At 39.8% G+C, this 18,181-nt stretch overlaps 1 protein-coding gene across 1 annotated transcript; it reads right to left on the bottom strand.

The window, feature by feature from the left end:
• Nucleotides 1–142: 142 nt before the first annotated feature.
• Nucleotides 143–17,786, bottom strand: Tao (Serine/threonine-protein kinase Tao). Its single transcript, XM_086991968.1, has 11 exons — nucleotides 17,748–17,786; nucleotides 17,411–17,486; nucleotides 9,938–10,247; nucleotides 9,556–9,627; nucleotides 9,264–9,410; nucleotides 8,756–8,990; nucleotides 8,121–8,368; nucleotides 7,655–7,879; nucleotides 6,566–7,290; nucleotides 5,447–6,143; nucleotides 143–5,046 (listed from the first exon to the last, which is right to left on the bottom strand). The coding sequence occupies exons 3-11, from the start codon at nucleotides 10,202–10,204 to the stop codon at nucleotides 4,759–4,761; spliced, it is 2,904 nt and encodes a 967-aa protein (XP_086848094.1). The 5' UTR covers nucleotides 10,205–10,247; nucleotides 17,411–17,486; nucleotides 17,748–17,786; the 3' UTR covers nucleotides 143–4,758.
• Between the last annotated feature and the right edge of the window lie 395 nt (nucleotides 17,787–18,181).

The following is an 18,181-nucleotide window of genomic DNA, read 5'->3' as shown; positions in this document are numbered from 1 at the left end:
GCAAGAGCAAAACCTATGAAAATAAATAGCTTGTTGTTGATTAACTTACCTAGATAATTTTATAAGCGTTGCTTTGTCGGACAACGAATAGATCCCTTTTAATGAAGCTCAACAACAAAGCTAGAGTAAAAAGAAAGCAAAGTAAGACATCAGTAGTTTTTTTTTTTTGTTCTGAATAGCTTTATGTTTTTTGTTGCTTTGCATACGATGCATTGAGTTTGTGTTTTTGTTGATAACCGACGGGCTCTTTGTTGTTGCGCATCAGACACACTTCTTTTGAAAGCCTCGGTCCATGTTTGTATGTCGTCGTGTTATCCCATCTATCCTTCTTTACCCCTTCTATACTTAATCGTCTTGTCGTTTCTTCACATAATAATAATAATAATTAAAAGAAGTATAATTGCAATAATAATAATAATATTAAGAATTACAAGAATCTTGATCTCCACTACACAATTATTGTTACTGGTGTTGCCACTTAGTATCCACCCGTTTTTCGGCAATCACTAGACACACCATACAATGTCGTCCTGCAGTGCTCTTGCTTTTCTATTCAAGTGAATAAAATGAAACATCCTTAACCTTTTTTTGACACAGATTCTTTTTTGACTCATGAGAATCTTAGGTCTATCGTCGTCGTTCATATTTCCCTGTCTTTTATCTTCAGTCCCTCATTGCGCTTCGAACCTACATATATATATATATATGTACCTCTTTTTCTGTCTCATACCGCAGTACCCCCTACAAGCCCGTCCTCGAGGATCCCGTTGACGCTGTTATCGTCATTTATTCAATCATATATTTATTATATGCGCGCAGTACTGTGTCTTTATCTCGGTCATCACTGTTTTTCTCTCCTCTCCCTTATCTACGTATCCAGTAGTTTATTTTTAGCTAGTATTATTAAAACACAGACACTTCCTCTTCTATATTTTTGTTGTTATCGTCAATGTGAAGCTATCATCTGTAGATTGCTTTTGGTGCTTTCGTCAACTGATTTTTTCGGTTTTCTAAAAAGTACTAGCATCATGATACTATTTCCTTTCGTGCGAGCAGGCTCTTTCCTATTTTGTGTGCCGTATCGACTTTTCTATTTTCTCTCTCTCTCTCCCCCGTTTTTTTATGTTGTCTCGCTAATCGTACCGGATATATGTATATATATATATATATATATTACAATCATATGTACAGACATTCTTCCAGCCTATCCTATCTATATCCAAAGGCTCATCTTTGTTCTTATATTTCGGCTTGTTATTAAAGATTTCCTGTTTGTCTCCCTGATCGTCCATAAACACCGTTGCGGCACACTGTCAACTACACGCCTTATTATAGAATCATCATATCACTTCAGTTTCATGCAACATGACGCAGGCGACTGCTTGATCGATTTCCCGACTACCCATTTAACCGACCTCTGCTCTTTCGTTAAACCCCGGGGTATCTCATCCAGATTTGACATGCATTCTTCAAGCACTTGTATGGAGAAACATTGCTATTATCATCATTATCGTGCATAACCATCATGCACTCCAGCGAAGCAGTTCAAATAACGTATTCCAGGCTGTTTAAGGAACGATATATTGTGAGCAGCAAGAGCTACACGAAAGTAACTTTTCGAAACAACTTTTCTTCATTTTTAATAAGGTGCCCCAGTTTATAGTCTATGATCTCAGAGATTTTTTATGAAGACTATAAGCTACCAGCTTTACTTCAAAGTAAAATTCGCTTACACAACGGAACGAACTGAATGACAATCAATCTAATTATACATCAGTTAATTAGCATTATAAGTGGCTATATTATTGTTATTATTACGATCGCTTCTCGCAAGTACTTCTGCGTCGCTGCGTATTTCAAAAATATGTGTTTGTTTTTGTTATTTATCGTTATTTCTAGATTGTTGGCTGCCCAGCTGAGGCATCGAAGCAAAGCTAACGGTAAGGCAAGCACCATCGATTTAGGCCCTGTAGAACTACATTTAAAGTTCTAAAATTCCGGAACTATTGATTGCTATCAAAAATCAAATTTTCATAGTTATTTAATAATTCTACAGCCATTAACATTTAATGCACAGTCATTGCTTCGCCTAAATTTAGAGAATATCGGCGCATTATGCCTTATCATGTTTTGAGTAAACAAAAACTTCTATTATCTCTAAAACAGCAAGCGAGTTGGAGTTCGTTTGTACTAAGGCTTAATAATGAGTTAGACATTATTGTGATTGTGCTTCTATTTTTCGTAGTATGCACGAAGCTAAAACAATTGTCCCTCATGATCCGTTCTTTTGGATAAATTTTAAACAGGATAAATTATGCACACCAAAGTGACATAAGCATGAGGCTGCATTTATGATTCTGTTACGAACATGTGACCCATATTTGATTTCGCCTATTTTTACATTATAACGTTTTTACTTGTGATGCCCAGTAAACGTTAGCTATGGCACGTACACGTCCTGCCGCCCCGAGAGTTATGTGCACCTTGACATGGAACCAGGCTAATAAGTCGAGCTAATGTCTTCCTGTTATGTAAATACCCCAAGACGCTTAATCCTCTTACCGTTGATCCTTATTTTGTTACTATTATTAAATACATGACGGCGACAGGATGGATGCCAACGACGCATCGCAACCGTACTGCCGTGCCTTGTTTGTACTCTGTCCGTTGTCGTATGAATACAATATTATTGTTGTGTATCTAAAAACTTTTGTACAGCAACGCTTTCATTTTATTCTTGTGTGTTCAAAAGGCAGAGGTATTGTACAGCAGAGCTTTTTGGTAACAACCAGCGCGTTTTTCCGTTGCACACCGTACGCTAGTGTAAACCTAGAACTCATAGATGACAAATTTACTATGCCCTTTCCAACAAACGTTTCTCCCTACCTCTCTGTTTCTTATGTAAAATACCTGATACGAAGAGTTCTTTGTTTGAGATGGAATCGAATGTCTTGTATTGTACGAATTTGTACGCACAAACCTACGCCGCTGCTCCTGTCACCACGCAAAGTTGTGGCTTGATCTTATCATCAAGCCTCCAGTTGTGAGAAGACGCTACCACACAAAAACGTTCATAAAAATGCGTCACTCACGATCATTCATGACGCTCACCTGTACGGACATGTGAACACGTTTCGCTACAACCATCATCAGCGGTTACGGCAGATACCATAGGCGAGCTATGCTCGTCTGGGGATCACGGCATCGGTTGTCACACGGCCCTCTAATCATCTTTTGCTAGAAGAATAATTAACGGAAAAGGTACGCTGACTTACTCGAAACTTTCAGCACTCTTGCACTTGTGTAGCTGATTCTTTGTTCTTCTGTTTCTTACTGCCAATTTACAACATTATAGGTATTCCGTTTGCTTTGCGTTATTGTTCCTACTATTTCACCAGCACGGACCTAGACTAAATTGTACATTATCGTGGGTATTACAACACATCCGCACGACGCACCACAGTAAACTGTGCATTTTTTCTTTTAGAAGTACCGATTGTTAACTTCGATCGCTTTCAGATCGCTAGAAATCACATTGATTAAAGCCTTACTGTCTTTTGACACCGATACTTCAAGCTAGGCAGAAATTGCAGCCAGTCTAAGCCGGGGCAAGTGTACGAGTCTGTGTGGCTAGTTATTCCTATCGGGCCTCCTGAAGATCTTGTCAAGCCGATTAATAAGAGAAAAAGCTTACCGTCTTAAATTCTAGTAGCTTAAGATGCAAAATGCACATCCCAAGCAGCGATGCGTCGTCAATCGTGATCAAATGCGTGTCAATTACGGGTTAACTCTTGACAAAAAATGATACTCCCTGAGAGAGATGGATTGTGTTGCCAAGATTTCAATTCGAAGCGGGTATCCCAAGCAGTTCTAATGCATTATTAACGGTGTCAAGCGCCATAGTTTTTAACTTCTAGCTGTGCGTTGTCTTACTGATAGCATGCCCAATGGTGGAAGTAAACAATGGAGGTAGCTGTGTTTTAATCTAAAAGTCGTCCGTAAACAAAACACTGGATCGAAGATCGAACTGAACAACAGTGTCGCAACAAAATCGCCAAGCATTGCACATATGCGAAGAAAACAAGTACACCGCGTAAGCCACAATGTTAATATTAAAATAGCCTTATTACCCTTGTCTCTTCCCCTTTCTCTCTCGCTGGTGGCTGCTTTGAACAAAGATAATCCATTTTTTTTTTCTAAAGGTAATCGATGATGAATCAGAATGAAAAAATCATAATCCAATTAACCGGACTCTTATCGGTTACAGCGCATTTGCCGCTGCTTTTTTGCTGTTAAACGTGTCGCCGCTATTCTTGCTCTTTGTTAATTGGTTATCGTTGTGCGTTGCATGATGCAGTTATGGTCGGATCGTCGTCAGATGAGGGAGCAGTCGTTCCAGCAGTATCACACTGTGTCGATGTTGTTAATTCCGATGAATCCAGAGAGCTTTCTGTTGGGTCGTTGTTGTTGACATCGGTGAAGCGCCGGTGAAATAGCACCACGCTAGTTGAGTATACGACTGAGAAAGAGATTCCAGTTGGTGCAACTTGAATGATAATCGATCGCAAGCGTTATAGTCTGTTCTTGGTTTGTTTCTTTCTGTTGCCCGCTCATTTACCGTCTTCTAGTTGCTCAAATGAACGCCTGCGCTAGTTTTGTCATCTTCTTCCATTAGACATCGCCTATTATAATTACGTTTTAGCTTCATTCTGTCTCTTTCTCTCAGTCTCGAGATTATATATATATATATATATATTGTTAAAGCGGCGTCGAGTGGTTATGATTGTTGCCAGGCGGTTGAGGCGTATCGGGGCCCTGACCAAATGACGTGGTGGAATTCGAGTGGGCCAAGCTGAGTAGGCTGCCTGAGAGCGATTGTGCGCCGACCAAACCGCCGGATTCTTCGGCTGCCAAAATCTCGGCTAGCGAAAAACCCATCTGATTGCTCTCAAGATCGAACTTTTCCAAATCCGCCATCTGCCGCTTGGCAAGTAACTGTTGGCGGGACAGCCGTTCCGACGCAAACTGTCTTCGTTCGTTATCCATCTGAATAGTCAGGTTCGGCAAACAAGGCGAGCACCAAGAAGCAACAAAAGAGAAAAACAAAATGTTTTGTAAAGGCGAGTAATCATAGATCATCGCATTTTTCTATGTTCATCTATTTTAAATATGAAGGGAAGCGGACCCGTATTAATGGACTGAATTTATTTCAACATTATACACATTTCTTAGACTTGGCCGTGTTATCTGAGTACTTACGTGATCAACAATCACTTTTAGTCCACTAAACTATCTAGGAAGTTGTCTTGCTACTGCTGTGACCACACATATGTGATGCATTGACTGTACGACACAGACGACGTCCTATCGGAGCTTGACATCAGCCTAATAGCCTTTAGCCATTTACCTAAAAATGATTAACTCCAATAGACTTTTTCCCTCATACCTTGGCCTGAATGGTTCGCAGACGGTTATGTATCCTATCTTCAAGCTCTTGGCGCTCCTTGTTGCGTTGACTCTCTGCCATAATTTTTTTTTTCGACTGGAACGCTAGCAATAGCTCCTGCTCCATTTGAAGATCCTGCTGAAGCTGGTGCAGTTCGGCCGACTGCGATTCATCTAGACGAATTGACTGTTTTTGCAGCATCTCCGAGATGCTCTGTTCGTATTGCTCGCCCAAAAGGGCCAGCTTGCGAACTTGCTCGTCCTTAAGCCGCTTAACGAGCTCTTTGTGTCGCTCGCGTGGCGTACTCGCCATTAACTGACTCTTCCAAGCCTTGTACTGACGTGTTTGAACCTTGCATGCTTCGCGGAACTGTTTCCGGATCTGCAGCTCATTTTGGCGCAGACTCTTGGGTTGTTGTTTGACCTCGGCAGCGTGTTTCTTGTGCAGTTCGTGTTCTCGTCTCGTACTGTACTGTTTTTGTAAACTCATCTCGGTTTCATGCTGTCTCCGGAGGTGGTCGCTCCGCAACTGGTGAACGGCCCTCTGCTGCGCTAGCTCGAGACGCTGAGTCGCGTCGTGGTGACGAAGCAAAATCGAGTGAGCCTGCTCTAATTGACTTTCTCGCCGTTCCAGCTCGGCGCGAAGCTGCTCCTGCTCAAGAAAGTGCGCCAACACCAGCCGCCTTCGTCGGTAACATCTAGACACCGAGGCGGAAACGCAGAGAGAAACAAACGATACAAATGGCTTCTTGTGACGTTGCTGTAGTTACAATGCCTACTAAACTTGCAGAACTTTAGTGAGCTGGTCTAAACTCAAAGGCGGCCGTAGATAGACATACGGCTCATTTTGTGCTGGAAGAAGTTAATTCTGTCTGCAGCAATGTTCAACCATGGTCATAAAAGTTCAAACCGTTTAAGCCCGCGAAACGTTTAACCCTGAACATATGATATAAAGGTAATCTTTTCTAGGCAACCTTAGAATTATTTACATTTGTCCATCCGTTTTATAGTATTACAGTGCCACATGCATTTACGACTCTTGCATATTCGAAATTGTAGTATAACATTATAATAATTATTATATAATTTATAATTAAATAATAATAACTATTATAATTACCTGACTTCCCGTTTCAGTGCGCCCGCTTGAGTGATAGTTAGCCGTGTGAGTTCCTGATTCTGACTTTCATGCAAACCCGCTTTATGGACCTTGAGCTCCTCGCCGTCGTATCGCTGTTTGTAGCGTTCCTTCTCACTTTTGTAGGCTGACTTTTGCAGTTGTTGAAACTTTTTCGTCTCCTCGTCCTGCTTTGCTTGAATAGCCTTAATTAGACGCTTCTCATTGGCCACATTGCTCTTAAGTTTCTTTTCGAGTTCCTGTTGCTGTTTCAGCTGCAGCTTTTCCAGCTCCTTAGCAAACGTCAACAGTAAAGTTTCGTACTCTTTGTCGAGGCGAACCTTGTGCTCGTCCATCTCCTGAAGGCACTTGGCTTCAAGGGCGACTAGGGCTTTATGATGCTGATCCTGCATCCGTTTATATCCACGCATTTGTAGCTCACTCTCCTGTTCTTGATGTTCTTTAATCTGTCGCGTGACGATAGACGTCGTCCGAATCGTGGCGAAGTTGTCTTGTCTATTCACCGTACCGACGAGTGAGCCTTTCGAGTCTCGTCGACAGCTGAGCGGACTGTGGCTAGGAGCGGTTTCGGCGACGCTGCCTACGCTAGCCGACGACGAGTTGCTCGCGCTTTGACGATGACCACTCTGGCCAACACAGGAGCCCGCTGATACGTTGCTGCTTTGGGTCGATGTCAAGCTGTTGCTCTTCGATGCGTCGCCATCTTCCTGTGAAAGCACACGATAATTTGTGGCTAACTACATGTATATTTGCTGTGTTGTTTATTCTATCTATTAAGTCATACGTTAACTCCGTCTTGATTTTTATTTTCCTTTTTAGAACTTCAGCGAGTTTAGTTAGTGGGCCTAACTACACGCCGCTGTCATGCTGGCCGAGAGAATGCGGTTTTAACGCCACCCAATCCATTCAGTTTATCGAGTTGGATATAATTCGACATAATTTAGCGAACTGGGAGCAAAAAAACGGATACTAACTACACTGCCAAATAGTCAAATGCAATTTCACAGTGAAATTGAGGGTTTAACAGTAATATTCAAGGGTTTAATTATAAAATACAAAAGATTTACTTACGCTTACAGCGCTATCCTCATCATGCGTCAGGCCGGACTGGCAGGGTTCGTTACCTCCAGCAACGTTACCATTGTCTCCATTGCTTTCGCCTCCGGTTCCGTCAACCATGAGGATCTTTTTCATTTTCCTATAGTTGATGTTATCTAATTCTCGAACCGCCGCTTTTGTTCGAAGTATTAATTCGACTAACACTCGAGCTGGCCTTGTTCGTGTTACAAACGGATGCTGAAATAGGCCAATTCAGAACGAAGCAAATAGTTGTGGTTAATGAGGAGGTGACCTAACGTGTCGTAGAAAGTCACCGTTTCCTTCCGAAACGGAGGTGTTTATTAATAGACGTCACATGTGCCTACTCATTAATACATTGTGCATATATATATATATATATATATATATATATATATATAACTATGTTACTGAAAAACTTGTCACACAATCTACGTATTTCGAGAAACTGAATATGGACCTTAAGAAGAGTGGCAGTTGTTGGCCGTTGTTGAGGTTCCTTCCGGAGACATTCGGCGACGTATTCGCGAAATTCGGGCGACCATTCTATAGCCGTCGAAAGTTGAGGACTATCATTCTGAGCTATGTGGTACAACGCTGACATGGCGTTCATATTGAAATAGGGTGGTTTCCGTTCCGCCAACTCGATACACGTGATGCCTAAACTCCATACATCAACCTTACCATCATATTGTCCTTCGTCCATAGCTGAAATAAAGCAAAAATAAGGATCAAATTGAATGAGGATCCGAGCCCGATAAGACAAGGAGTTCAATTTATATTCGCCGATCTGTCTCGTCTCGTAATGTCTATAGCACAATGTTACAGAAAAAGCTTAGGAAGGCCTCTTATATTCATTTCGGAAAGCATATCGCATCCTTAATGTTTGTGCCCCTCTTTGTGCCTCCGAGGGTGAATTTTATTAACATACACAAGTTCTCATGGCAAAAAATCACATCTGTTAACCAATCATCCAATAAAGATCCCGGATGCTCTAAGTAAACACAAAGGACTTCACTAAATAGGAATTATCGGAGAATTCGAAGTCAGTGGTATAACCACATTCGATATGTAAGAATTACTACTGCCACTAACCAAGGATAACTTCCGGAGCCATCCAGTACGGCGTTCCGACAAACGAATTGGCTGGACACGCCATCGACGCCGATCCGAAATCGGCTAGTTTTACTCGACCCGCTTCAGTAAGGAGGATGTTGCCTGCCTTTACATCTCGGTGAATGCGCCCCGCAGAATGCAAATAGTCTAACCCCTGAAGGGCATCTTGACAAATGGCTGCAATCTCTTCTTCTTTCAGGGGCTTTTTGTGCACCTGTTTAGGGGGCAAATACAGTATATCGCCGAAAGACATGCGTGGTTACTCTTCAAGATAGCTGTATTTGTTATCATAATCCCGGTAAACTCTACAGTTGGGAAAATCAAATGTGATAGGTAAATTTCTTAAATCAAAAAAAAAATCGCGAGTCAGAAAAACCATTTTCTCGAAAAGTTAATTCAGAAATGTTTCCCGCTGAAATATTAACCCAAAGCATATCCCCTGTTGTAGTAAAATATGAACCTAAAAAACAAAGTTAGATCTTGTTACCTCAATGATGTCGGACGCGGAGCCCAGACAGTATTCCATGACAAGCCATGCCGTATGCTCCTTGAGGTAGCAGCCTCGATAATCAATCGTATTCTCATGTTTCAACTGACACAAAAAACGAACTTCCTTCAAGATGTCTTGCCACTTCTGTAACGTAAAGTTCAGTTACTCCACAACACATTTAGATTTAGGCTCAATACGCAGGTTGCTATACCACCTAAACTAGCTGATTAGTCGCTATAAAACACAGTACCAAAAAGCATTTAGTTCCTATGCTGAATTTTGAACATACCTCTGCACTCTGTTTGCCAGAGAAGGTCATTTTCTTAATGGCGACCACTTCATTCGTGATGGAATTCCGAGCCTAAAATAGAACGAATAACGTGGTTAGTTAGTCGTTCCCTAATCCAAACAATAAGTTAACACATAAAATGCTTTCGTAGGCTATCATAAATGTTTCCATAGACAACTACGAAAATAATTTTTATACACCTTTCGCTCGTACCCAATACTAACACAGACCATGGTGCGTAGAGAAAAACCTTCGGAAGTAGCGATATCACTTTCTTTAATATCATAACAAAGAATTACTTCCACCAATGTCACTGCATTGAATGCGGCAGGCAGTCAAGACACTATAGCGCGTAACAAATACAGAAGGGTACACTACTTACATAGTAGACTGCACCAAAGCTGCCATGGCCGATTTCACGTAGATCAATGAAGACCTTATCTGGATCCTGGCGGTCGAAGAGTTCCGCCACTTGGGGATCTTTTAATGATCCGGGTTTTCCCACCGGCGTAGCAACCGCCGAAGCAGCTGCAGCGGCACGCACTCCATCTCCACCTGTTCCTACGAGGCCGCTACCCCCACTACCCTGGCCGCCACCTGGAGGCGTCACGTCGCCTGACGCCGTCGCGGGCGACGACGCTCCAGGCATGCCGCCACCGTGCTGTGAAATGCAGCCGCGCGCCGCTACATTTCTATTAGGTGAAAAAAAGCAACGGAGAACAATACACGAAAAATTAAAAAGACCATTAACGCAAAAAGAAACGTAGATATGCTGAGAGTGTACCGCTAGTCCAGTGCATGGTTTTTATGTTTAATGCAATTCACGCTCTTAACCCCGTCTGCCTATATGCAGATCGGCTGACCATAGAGGATTGCATCACCTGACATGTTGACATAATTTGGATTAGCTTTGTTAGTTAGACTTAGAATTTCGTTAGCTCTAATTGCAACGAATGGTTTCCACCGATTCGAAGATTTTAAGCCATTTTATTGCAGAACGATAACACGAAAAAGAAGTAGTTTCAATTATTTTTGTTCGTGGGTACAAGACTAGATGCAATACTGTAGATTGGAAAACATTCAGTGGAGCTTTACGTACCTTAGCAATAATTAATTAAATTGTGGCTGAAACGTTGGCACATAAGCTACGAATATGGGGACACCATTTTCTGCCTCTAGGCTAGCGCCTAAGAAAATTGAGAATCTTCTTCTTACACCAGGCCCGGAGAGAATCCAATTTACTTGTAATCAAATATGTCCTAAATGATTAACTGCGGATTCTCTGAATCATTTGATATTCACCCTTGAAAAGCTTATACCAGACGATGCTATGTTGTCAGGTTTTTTGTGGTAATATTCTTGCGTTTATTGTTATAGACGTGCTGGCGCCAAGTCTTTATGATCTCCTAAAGCTTTGACGTAATTTCTAAACCAAAGGCTGATTACAAATCTTCTACAGTCTCGCCTTATCATATCTTTAAATAGTTGCATTGAGGTCTCCATAAATTCAGACAACTCATAGTTGCGTCACAACTTTATCCGTATATTATTTTTCGATATATTTGGTAGTTTTGTTTAGCAGTTCGACATTGCCGATGGAAGGATTCATCTTACAATGGCTGAATTAATAAAAAGCACACAGCCCCTTGGTTTCGCTATTGCCATCATTTATTGAATGCTGCTTACAATTAAAGAAGCAACCGAATATTGTGTTCAAAGCGTACATATTACTAACCGATCGTCCTTTATTTGTATCAACACGAACTAGATAGTCCGATCCGATCAGAAATTCGACCGCTTTCGAGCAAGATTAGTCGCATTTATCTGAAATCGATTCCAAACCATATGTTTCACCCACAGACGGAAGCGTGCATTTTGCGATATGACAAAGTTTGGCACATCAAGTCGTGATGGAATATAAGGTAGATATTCTGTAAGCTAATCTCGTAAATTTGGTAATTTTTCATTTTGGTCAGAAAAATTTTTTCCTCCGATGGGATTGAGCTTCATAAGTTTCACTGAATCTTTTGATATATAATTTCGTACTGGCCCAGTGTCTAGAATAATAATTCTCTTTTATATGCTCCAGATTTTTCGCGCTAGTTACGGATTTTGAGTGAAATAATAAATAATGGCCGTTTTTGATTGGAATCTATCTACCTAGTGGTTTCTTTCGAAGGCAAGCATTTTCTCCGGTTGTCATACATCGTTTTTTAATGTGATGATAATGATTCGCTGCATTTCGCGCTGTGATGCTTGTCTTCGCAAAAAATGCATCAATCGGTGATCCACTGCCGAAGTGTCAAGTTAGAATATGTAATCTCTGTTCGGTTTCTGCATACTACTATTGAAGTTCTTACTTCAAACAGGTATTATGAAATTTGAAATCGGAGGCTGGCAATGAAGCTTAGTGTGTCAAATACGGCCCATATCAACTAATCTGTTCACTCGGCCACTACGCTTCTCCATTTCAAAATAATCATCAAAATAATAACCTTTCAGTTTGGACTTGTTATAATATTTTAATTGCGGTTTCTCTCTAAAACTACGACAAATTGAATCTTCATGCCGCACAGTAAATACTCAAGCTAAAAAAATTGGTAATGTTTCTGTTTTGATTTTCGGTGGCTCTAAGGATATGATGTTTTAGGAACATCTCGACACGAAATTATTAAATCTCAGAAGAGGTCTCATACTGCACATTTTTCGATATCCTTAATGTGTTGCAACTCTGATTTCCTGTATCTTTTTTCTTGTCATATTGACAGCGCTTTCGTGTTGCTCGTCTGAGAAATTGAGGTGATGAATTTCATTACTTACAGAAGGTCGGACAGCATCTTTCAATTTGTTAAACTTCTCGATATTTGAAAGGTCACCTTTCTTGTGATCAGATATATCGGAAAGTTAATTATCTCTCAATTATTAATTATCACCAGAAAATTTTGGGATTTTATTTAATTTATCACGATGGACCACTACAACTTCACCTAAAGTTACCTAAAAGTGCTACCTGAAATGTAGACTGATCTGGTTTAATCCCTATAGCTTTTTCTTCATATTAAACTATATGATATATGTAATTGAATTTTAGCTCCGGATTCTAATTTAAAAGTTAAGGGTTTCCAGAAAAACCTGTTTTTATTATTTAAAGGTACGATGATATTCTGCGTAAAAATGAAAATATGTGTATTATTTCTAATGTATTTTAAAGCTGCATTTTTTACTTCCGTAAAACGAGTTTTTTTCGAACGCTTTCCTCGTTTTAATAGTAGTGGTGCCTGTACCGTTCAGCCAACCCGTTAAACGCGTAAAGTTAAAAACCTTCTTGCCAAAAACCAATAATTAATTGAAATTATGAACTACTTATTAAATTGTCATTGCATTGATTTATATATTTTTATTTGGGAAAACGACTCAGTTCTAGTCGAAGTGTCCTATATGCTGGATCTGGAACTTCGTATTAACAAATGTTGTACTTAATTACAGTACTATCTTGCATAAAGAATTATACGTGATGAAAACGCAAGCGTGTTGTATCTTGACTATACTTGCCGCGGGGTCAAGGACACTAACTGGCGCGTCTTAAGGTGATGCTTTGGAAAGGCTCCTGAATGACCGTCGCCCTGGGTGGCCGTGACTTAGCAACAATAACCTTGATGAACCTTTCTTGAGATCTTTATCGTGGCGATCCCGTTGATGAAGCGCTCATAGGGGTTTTAAGCGATGTCCTACCAAAAGAGGTACACGATAATACTTTGTAAAACGTAAATCAATAGATGAACTCACTGTTCCCGTTGTAGAACAGAACTTAATCCTTGAGATTGAATGCCGTAAATTTAAGGCTTTGCTTTGTTAAATCACCAAGAAGCCGGCAGTGTATTTAATAACTATAAAACTCACTAGGCTCAACATCTTTCCACAGTTTCGATATCAGGTATTGTGTATTTACAGACCGACTGACTTAAGACACAGCTACATGCACGTTGCACGTGCAAAAACTAAATAGCGCATTTCAGCCAAAGGATGAGCTGTTTCCAATATTCCTTTATTTTATTGAGTTTACTGTAGTCTACTAATGTACCATAGGTACTTCTATTTTAAAGAACTTCGTGTAATTAATAGTTAATTCTGTATGTTTTGCTTTTTAAATATGGAATTAATTATAATAATTCAAACCCATGAAGCGCGGGATGTGCACCGGAGCTACGCATGTGGAGCTATTAAAAGGCTACGAGACCCGACAAGAGACGGTCAGCACAGCAACGCGCAGCGAACTTTTTTACACTGTCATTATAGAGAAAATCCGTTTTACTACGCGTTTTACTACGAAACAACAAACAATGCCGACAAAGCCCATTTCTGTTTAGCACTTATACAACTCTAATGGTCATTTCGGCACAATTTACTGGTAAAACAGAAGGCAAAATTACGTAAATTGTGTTCTACTAATTCAAACTGGCGCCTTAAGGACTAACTAAATTATGAATTCCATATCAAACCTTACGATTCTATAGGACTTTTTTAATCTTTTAATACTTCAAGTGGTCTTTTTTTTTATTTTAAAGAAAGTAGAAACCACTCTGCGCTGCTCCTTATAAGCTTTTAGTGAGTAAGCTATATGAATTTTTATTAAAAAGAAACGACTGTTGCATTAAATAGTGGGCTCTCATTAGCCGTACATTAAATATATTGCATAAAATGATGGATTCTGGATTTTTTTAGTAGCTGCAATTTTTAATGGTTACTTTATCAGGTGCGCTATTATAATTAATGAATAGCAGCTGCTTAAGCAGGATGCTTGTGGGTCTCGGAAACTTACAAGGAATTCACATTTTTACCATAAATTATGACTACTATTTGATTACTGACGACTAAACGGTCCCGCGAATAGAGAATTTTTAAAGCTGCCTTTTTAGTGACAATACAGACACCCTGCAAATATGTGCGCAGAACTGGAAAAACACTTAGGTCACTCTTGGCTGGTAAATATTATTAGAAAATCTAGTTGCAATGGACTTTTACTGGTGCTTATGTCCAAGTAAAACAGCTAGAATACCATTTCGTAGTTAACAACTTCAAAATGTACTTAGCGTTAGTTATCCGAGTTTTAGCTTATTCTCAAAATAATATCCCAATGACACAGAGTAGTTTGGCTTCTGTCGCTTGTACCTGCCAGTTCTCCTATACCTGTAGAGACTTTAAGTTTGTCATCCTTACTTAGCTGTATTTAGAAAAACCTTTTTTTCTACGTTTCTACATCGTGCATTTAAGTCAGCCCTTGTCTACTGCCTACACGGTTTAATCGGCAAACACAGAAAACCACCGTTTCCGATCCACGGCTCTTTTTCTTTTCATCCTTGACAGCTTTCGTCATGTTTACTGTCTGGATGACAGAATTGGAGAGAACTTTTTGTTGCCTCCCACTTTAGCGTTATTTTCACAGCTTCACACTTCCGCCTATTTCGCAGCCTGTTTCATAGCGAGAAACAACACACTGTGAGGGGCAATAGAGCGATGCCTTGGCACAAATGTCACCATTGAACCAATCAAAATCGGGTTGTGTGCTCGTTCTACTAAGATTACTGCGCTGTTGTTAGTCAGCCACGATCCTTTTTGCGTCCGTTCATCCCGATAACCAATCTACTATTCACCAATTGCTGTTTTCCTGTTGGAAACAAAGCAATGCAACACAATAATTCTATGTTGCCAAAACGAATCGTCACAACAACTTATATACAACTGCGGCTAGATTCGTGATTGACGTAAGATACGAAATTGACGATGCTAATCTAAAAGCAGAACTAGGTCCAACAGCAGCTGCGACATCGCCGCTGTGACGCCGTGCTGCTGCTGCGTGGTTCCACGCCACGTACTTAGAAGTATCACACCATAACTGGTGGAAGGCATACGTTCTGTTCGCGCAAAAAAACTAATCATATCCACTCTCGTTTTTTCGAAAGTTTGTTATTTAACTGCAATTTATGGTATAGAACTGTTCGTAGATAGGCAATTTGTTACAAAAGTTTTATAGTATCTGTTAATACCTCTAGGTGTGACGCTTGGGGTTTATTAAAAGGGTATAAAAACTTCTACTAAAGAATACATAATCATATGCAGAAACAAACTAATTTGTTTTAAGGATAGTTTATGTTTTAAAAAAATGACAACAGAACAGCAGGCATTATATAAAGTTACATAATGCAATAAATAATTGGAATGATATGACTAATCTGACTTATTAACAATCGCTATGCCTCAATTTATAGAAAATTATAGTGATCGAAATACGTGCTAACTGATTGACTGACCATCGTTCTTAATCAATCAGTGATTCACTTGAATAGTGTAACTGTTCAAGTGCTACTTAGCCATAACATTTGAAAGGCTTTTCCATGAACAACAATGCGCTTCAAAACCGTAAAGAAAGTAATTGCATATTCTCAGATCTACTGGTAAAGTTTTAGGTTATTTAGAACCTATTTCGAACCAAGTAGCAAAGTGAGTTTAGTGAACAATGGTTTCACAGCACCAGACGAATATGATGAATACATTAATAGCGCATAATACGTCAGACTTTAGCCATTTAAAAAAGATTTAAGGTCTGCATGGGGCGTTTTTACAAGGCGTAATACTTTGAGGCGGGACCATCGACTTCAGACATTATTCAATACTAACTCAGGGATCCTCTATTAAGCAACGATACAAAACCATCCTACCAAAGTGAATCCTTTTTGCCGAACCACTGCCCTATACTATCGTGGCTTTATCAAGCAATAACACGTTCAAGCAAGTGCATTTCCTATCGCTTCCCTTCAAACAGAGGCTTTAGCCTTGCATTATTTGTGCCGTAAATGCATCAGTGCAACTCTAGAAACACGTCATCACTGAATCGCACGCCCCGAAGATCAACATTAGGCCAATAAGCTCTTAATTATGTTATGCGATTCATACGATGCCATGATAGCACACAAGTACGCTACAGTTTACCGAGTCAATCGTGTTCCTAGTAAGAGCGTCAAACACAACCGCGTTGGTAAACAACTTTAAACGTATCTAAAGGATGTAAGCTTCACTTGTATTCGCTTCAGTTGTACAAAAATTGTATTCCAAGCGACGCCATGGTCGTGTCGATACAGCTTTGAACATCGCTGTAGTGGGCGGACGTGAGATCAGATCACTTCCAATGAAGGTGAAAAACCTTAAATGATTATTGCTTACACATTACACACAGCACGCTTTTACGATTTTCCGAAAAAAGAGTTCGTAGAAAGCAGAGGAAGCTTAGTAAATGATGAAGTAAGTTGTTACTAGACTCGTTGTCTATGCGTATTAAAGTTAATAACAAAGAGTTTATAGTGAAACTCAATGGAAACAGAGAAAAATGTGTATGAATGGAGAAGAAAATTTTAAATAAGGACAAATCAATAAACAAAATTATCTATTACATACGAGTATTTTCTTTTCGGTTCGAAAAAAGCTCATGATATACCGATGACTCCGCGGTATTTTCAGCCTTATGAGTTGTCTGATACCGAATAGCTGTTGTCCCAAAGCATAAATGTTGCGTTTCTTTTTTTGAATCAAAAGATAGATTTTTCCACGAAACTTATGCGGTGCCTTGCAAGAAACCACGATGCCATGAACTAGATTTCGATTGATTGACGAACAAGTTGGTCTAAAAGTACACTACTATTGTACTCGCTATTTCTTCCTCACAAATATAAATGGATAAGCTTACGCAAAAGGAATGCAATTGCGTTCTATTAGCTACTGCAAAGCTAATAAGAAATTGATAATCCCTTCCATATCCAGCTTGCTCTATGAATGTCAATTCGTTGGTGTTTTTCGTAAATACCGGATCGTAAAATCATAGTAAATGTTGAAGTCGTTGTAGACCACTGTAGCAGCCGCGGCGTTTACATGCCTCGTTCCTTAAAATGAAAAAAGACGTAGACAATTTATTGAAAATATTTTTAACCTTAATGCCTGAAATACATAATCGGAGGTCTAAAAAGCAGACGAATTAAAAAATATATACATAAATAGGTAAGCCATCGATCAACCAGAAGCTACGTCGAACATTCCTTTATCGATAGACGTAAGAGCGACTGACCTACGAAGTAAAGCCTAAATACAATATAGAGGCAAATATGCTCAATTATCATCAGGACGCCAATTATCATTATGTTTACCCGAGGAGCATTTAGATCTTTGTCTGAATGATGTCGCGTTCCATTAATCGGTGACGCACATTGTCAACTTGCCTTACGCACGCAGACCCCAAGCGATGTCAATTGAACGTAGGTCAATCACGCACGAATCTGCGAGCATTCTGTATGTTGCCGGTATAGTAATGTGAAGTAATAACACATAATAAACAGCACGAAAGATAAGTTACTTGCTGTAAAAAAGTGCTAGATTAGGATGAGCAATGCTTTTAATCAAGCAGTAATGGAACTGAAGAAAACGGAAATCCGTTTCTAATACGCTTATTGCACGAAAATAGGAATTTTATTTAACCGAACTTGTAGGTTATCTCCTCCGAAAAAAAGATCACTCAATATTTCCCTATTCGATATGTTTTATAGGACATCATGTACTTGTCCGTCACATATGTGAATTCGAT

Source organism: Varroa destructor, unplaced genomic scaffold (genome assembly GCF_002443255.2).
Source record: "Varroa destructor unplaced genomic scaffold, Vdes_3.0 BEIS01000006.1, whole genome shotgun sequence".
In the NCBI taxonomy this organism is placed as follows: Eukaryota; Metazoa; Arthropoda; class Arachnida; order Mesostigmata; family Varroidae; genus Varroa; species Varroa destructor.
The sequence above is the reverse complement of the archived record's forward strand: the minus strand, read 5'-3'. Positions and strand labels throughout refer to the sequence as shown.

Bases quoted from the DNA above. Each gene is read 5' to 3' on its own strand.
- Tao (XM_086991968.1), bottom strand. From the start codon at position 10,204: ATGCCTGGAGCGTCGTCGCCCGCGACGGCGTCAGGCGACGTGACGCCT. The intron at 7,880-8,120 runs GTCCATATTCAG...GGCCTATTTCAG, and splicing joins CAACTGCCACTCTTCTTAAG to CATCCGTTTGTAACACGAAC. The intron at 7,291-7,654 runs GTAAGTAAATCT...GTGCTTTCACAG, and splicing joins ATGAGGATAGCGCTGTAAGC to GAAGATGGCGACGCATCGAA.